Raw genomic sequence first — 5629 nt, forward strand, 5'->3', positions numbered from 1 at the left:
AAAAAAAAAAAAATTATCTTCAGTTTCGCCGCGTCAAAATAAAAGTATTTGATGGTGCAAAATATCTAATAACAAATAAAAAATTACCAAAATTCTGTTTGTCATATATTCCGGCATCACCATCCTCAATTCCACAACAATTTCTTTATCAGCATCAGGAGCTGCGTCTAGCTGTACATACGCCAAATAAAAATGGAGACCACGGGAATAACTTTACAATTAGGCCAAATGCTGCTGGTCCAAACTGCCAGTGAATTATTAACTGGTACATTAAAGTTCATAGATCTAAACCGTAAAATAATAGAACTAGAAAACGTTTATGATCAGCGCTCGAATTGTCAATATAATTCGCCACAAATTCTGGCTTTACCTCAAATTAAAAAACTGCAAATTATACGTGACGACGAGCCTTCGGATAGCCCAAATAGTAGCAACACTTCACCTACAACATCTGAAGTTAATCAGGAGAGTCACACCAGTTATAATACAGCGCCTAAGTCCCCAATATCGTCGCCTGAACTCAAGAAACCACTGCGACAGGAAAGCGATGTTTCGCTTAGCAGCAATGAATTGGAATTAATTCATGAGCAACTCAATGCTATAGTGTGCATCACACAAACAGACCAACGCTATCACAAAGCACTAGCCGATATACGTGTACAACCGGTAGTTGCCCTTATTATGGAACCAGTGGACTTTGGACGGGCACATCGCACTTCTGTGCTGACCGTGGCCACTCCCAAAATGGTGTACATATTCGATATAATCGCTTTGGGCAGTATTTTCCGGGAAATGAAACAATTACTAGAATCAGAGCGTCCACGCAAAGCGGTACACTACAGTCATAGATTGGTAGACCACTTGAAAAATCGATATGGCGTTAAACTTGGTGGTGTATTCGATACATTTGTGGCCGTTTCACTTGTGCGCGGTGTCAAACAGCCAATGACGCTAATTGAAGCTGTAGAGCAAGTTTTAAATATAACACATCTTTACTTTCAGCCTGATGCAGTCGAAATTGTGAGTACAAAATTCAACTAAAATAAACTTACCTTAACTACATTGTATTTTGGTAGAAAACTTACGATCCATATAAACGTCCGCTTTCCGCTGAGATGTGCCAAGTGTTAGCCAAAAAAGCTATATTCCAATTAAAGCTACATGAACACCTGCTCCATAAGCATATGCTGAAAAACTTTTACAATCAATGTGAAGTTTTTTCGCAAACATTTTGCGAAAATGAAGATGCGCCGTTTCAGATGCAACGAGAAAGTCGTGCAGGATTTCAGCATATAAAACGCAGTCCCAACGAGTTTGCTTTTAAATTTAATGATCTCAAGTAATTTTAAAAGCATCCTAAAAAGAAGTAGACCCACAATAGACCTCTTGATCACAGTGCACATTCCGTCTGATGCCTACTTGTCTACCTATTTTAATACTGTATACTATTATTTGAACTCTGCGTTCAAAAGGGCGTTTCTGGTTGTTGCCGAACAATTTGTAACCGAAAAATTTAAACATTTTATGTATTAACCAAAACTAAAAGGGTTTGTTAACAGCGCAGAATATACCGGTAAATTAACAGTTTTATTACAAAATGTTTAACATGCATAAACATAAGGGCGAACCACGTAATACTTTATTGAACCTGCATGTCATAACAAAAGGGGCATCCATAAATCACGTGATACCTTTTTCCAACCTATTTGACCACCTTCCCCGATAGGGATTCAAAGTAATATTCCAAAGGGTTTTTTATCGTAATATAAAACTGTCCAAAAATTTATTTTAGCGGACCAAAATAAAATATATAAAAAAATAAATAAAACATTAATTCATTAATGTAATGTAACAAAAATTATAGCAAATCATGTTCGCCTACGCTATTGTAAGATGGTTGATAGCAACCATTTGCCAAACCCGTCTGCCTATAATGAGCGCTGGATTTATGGAAGCCCCAGACAATTATTGGGGTAGTAACATATCAGAACGCATGTAAAGAGCTCTTTCGCCAATTGTAACATTTTTAAAAATTTTATGAAATTGTAAACAAAGTTTTATATCGTAAATTGTATGGAAAGAGAACATTTAGGGATGTCAGTTAGGAATTTGAACATTTTGCCCAAACATTTTTTACCTTTAGTTAAGGTAAACCAAACCTCATAATATCCTATAATTTCCTTAGATGGAAAGTTAGCGCATGACAATATTTGTAAAATGTAGTAACTAAGTATAAATGCTGACTGACTTTACTACCATTATGTACCCACAGCAAAACAGAGGAAACTGAAAAATGATATTGTGCTGAAGGGACCTTTGTTCTTTACTTTAATTGAATATCACTGAAAAGGAGTAATTGCAGAAAACGGTTAACACTTCAAATAATTTAAGTGTGAATAATGGCTTAGGCGGTTACAGCGCCAAATAAGAAGAAGAATGGCTTTCCAATTGAGGAGCTGCATATGGACGTATGTACATATATGAAGCTGCTTCACTTTTCCCACTAAAGTTATAAACAATAAGAGCAAAACTTAATTGTTCATTACAACCGCTCACTTAGATGAAACGAATATTAAATTAAATATGTAAGATATGATATAAGTTGAAGTAATACATCACTTATAAAGGCGAAATAAGATTTGTAATTCTTACTTGTCGCCTACTAAAGGTTTGTATAGTAACTTCTCCAGTAAAACATTGCAGCGAGAGCGTAAAAGCGAAATAGAGCGTAAAACTGGGAAGAAGAGAAAACTAGCTGAAGAAGTTATTGAACACAAAACTAGTAAAAACTTGCAAGTGAATAATTGTTGCACCGTTTTGATATTCTGCTGTAAACATTTTAATATTTATAAATCAGTTTTAAACGCTTTGCTTTACACACAAGCACTTATACAGTAGAGTACATCATTAATAGCCCTGATCCAATACTTTTCGTGAAAAATCCTGTAAAACTGTCAAACAGCAAAATTACTCTCTGAAGTGAGAGTAAAAAGTGAGTAACAACAAAAAGTACGGGGACAAAAAAACCATTTTTCCTGTAAAAACTTCAACCAGTGATTGCTTGACACTTTTCATGATTTTACCAGAAGAAAAAGTTCGGGTAAAATCTTGCAACTTCATTCTCTACACAACTCTCCAAAAGTCGCTCTCATTTACAGGATTTTGGAAGATTTCGGAGTACGGGAACATTTTTCCTGCAACTTCCTGCAAGTTCGTGTAAAATCCTGTAAGTTCATGGAGTACTGGATCAGAGCTAATATTTTGATTTCCACTCATTTTACTTTTATTTGTGCTAAACCAATTCAAAAAATGGCGGCTTTTGACATTTATTCTTCTTCTTCTGCTAGCTAATTTCTGCTATTAGAAATTTCGCTAGCAAGGATTTACAGTTCTCCCGTGTTGTTACGCTCTCGATTCAGTGCTCTCCTGCAAATTTGTTGGGTTATCATACACTTTTCCAGTAAAAATTTGCAGGTTCCAGTAAATATTAGTACTGACTATTGGTTACTATACAACCTAATGTTAATATGGTAGGTTATATACTTCACTTTCTGCTTGATATTACTAACGTTGTTAGTACATGTTGTTAATGTAGCATACATTTTTATTTTCAGCTAAAATATTTAAATTAACAAATCGCTACTATCAATGCAAAAAAAATAGTTTTAAAATATAGGAGAAGTAAAACGCCTTATAAATTAACATAGCAAATTCTCTCAGGGAGCGTTTTATGTGGTTGTTGTAGCGGTTACTCAATCCCGCCTAGATCGGCTGGCCCCTCAATCGTTGTCGTCAAGCTCAACTAACGGGAGAACAGTGTTGGCAAATGTTAATCTGATTAAAGATTAAAATGTTTATCGCGATAAACGATTAAAATTAATTAATCGTAATCTGTATGATAAATGATTAAATTTTTTTTAATCGTTAATCGTCGGTTGTAATTACGATTAGTTAATTTTAATCATCTTAATGAAAATGCGCGCCAAATTGCTTAGATTTATAAGGAAAACCGACTTCCTTACCCGATTAACTGGCCTTGTGTGCACAGTAAAATTCCAGCATAAATAATTAATCACCAAACCTACTTAATCAAATTAAGGGGTAATGATTAAAAATTCCTTTTTTTTTAATTGCGGTTACGATTAAATGTTTAATCAGAATAAAATTAATCATGTTTAAGTGTAATCTGATTGAATTTAATCTAATTAACTCATTGATTAAAAATCAATCGTTTAGTGCAATCCCTGCGGGAGACCCAGGAAGCGTGGAACTTCTATGGGGTTTTTCCATAGGGACAGAGGCGTTAGCTGAGTGGGGTTTAGGAGCATGCAAAGAGATGTCTCGAGCCTCTAATTTGCTCAGGTACGAGTTAAACCTGCTGCAGTAGCGTTTTATGATATAATGCGGTGAAAAATAAAATATTTAACTTATTGAATTTTATTTTTCACTTTATCATTTCATTTTTTCATATTGAGCGATTATCGATCATTAAAAGCTTACCCATAAAAGGCTGTGAAACAATAATTTGATAAATATTACACTGCACCTTGGGCCAGCAGCTAATCAAAAGTTGCGAAAATTACCCGAAATAAAGTTCTGAAATTGATTGAATGGACTAGACTATCTAATTATATATAAATAAAGGAAACCGTGACCCACGATTCAAATGAATTCTTCAATTATTTCCTTGCAGGCAGATACTCAAACTTTGAAAAGCTCTGAAAATCGCGTCCCTGCTCTTTGTAGAAAATAAATTGTAAAGGTAGTTATAAACCTTTTATTATTATTTTTCTTCAAAAGAATGCTAATATTTTAAATTAAGGTTATTTTAACCTTAAACTGACTCCTACGCTTACAGGAAATATATAAAACTTAAAATTATTAAAATTTTTAGCACCCGAAGTTCTACTAAATATACATTAACTTCAATTAACTATGACAATTGAAATGGCTTTGGGATCATTTTTTTTTTCTTACAGTATGCACTATAAAGAATTTATGTCACGTTTAAGATTCACGCCAAAAATTTCGCCTTCAACGCGTATTGGCGTAGTATTGCAGGCCGCATATCCTCTTAGAGCAATTAATGTTTTAAGCTGAATTTCATAAACATTTGATTTTGCTCTGTTTCTGAAAATACAAAGTAATGAATCCAATAAGGCGGCCGAATATATTAAACAAAATATTAAATTTTTATAATACGTGATGTAAGAGAGGAATTTTTACTGTAACGCCTGCAGTTGGCCTATGACAAATGTAGTACCCAGGGTCCATCACGTAGAGGTTTCAGGGCTGTATTTGGACTCCTTTTTTTAATTTCTCAATTTTTTTTATATATTATTTTATTATTAATTTCTCTTTGTAAATTCTTCTTTATCTGCAAGTTCCACATCGAGGAATGACAGTTTAACTTTATTGTTATTGTCTAACAAAAACTAGACAGTATATATTTCTTTTAGTTTATTTCCCGATAAAATGTTCAATATGTAGATGTTTACGAGCTTGTATTTTGTTTTGCACGTGCAAAATAAATTATGTGACGGTTAATGTGCCCAAAAAAATGTCAAAATGTATTTAACAAAGTGTGATTGAATTTATATTCGTCCGCCATTTTAGATTTTCCAAAACT

General features: G+C 33.9%; 1 protein-coding gene across 1 annotated transcript; it reads left to right on the forward strand.

Annotated features, from left to right (window-relative positions):
- Positions 1 to 10: 10 nt before the first annotated feature.
- On the forward strand, positions 11 to 2991 carry LOC118739540 (protein Exd1 homolog). Its single transcript, XM_036470919.1, has 2 exons — positions 11 to 1020; positions 1077 to 2991. The coding sequence occupies exons 1-2, from the start codon at positions 193 to 195 to the stop codon at positions 1341 to 1343; spliced, it is 1095 nt and encodes a 364-aa protein (XP_036326812.1). The 5' UTR covers positions 11 to 192; the 3' UTR covers positions 1344 to 2991.
- The last annotated feature ends 2638 nt before the right edge of the window (positions 2992 to 5629 follow it).

The sequence above is a fragment of the Rhagoletis pomonella genome, unplaced genomic scaffold, assembly GCF_013731165.1.
Source record: "Rhagoletis pomonella isolate Grant_MI unplaced genomic scaffold, Rhpom_1.0 Rhpom_scaffold_00005, whole genome shotgun sequence".
NCBI lineage: Eukaryota > Metazoa > Arthropoda > Insecta > Diptera > Tephritidae > Rhagoletis > Rhagoletis pomonella.

Coding starts and splice junctions, on each gene's coding strand:
- LOC118739540 (XM_036470919.1), top strand. CDS start 193: ATGGAGACCACGGGAATAACTTTACAATTAGGCCAAATGCTGCTGGTC. Junction 1,021..1,076: donor AGCCTGATGCAGTCGAAATT/GTGAGTACAAAA, acceptor GTATTTTGGTAG/AAAACTTACGATCCATATAA.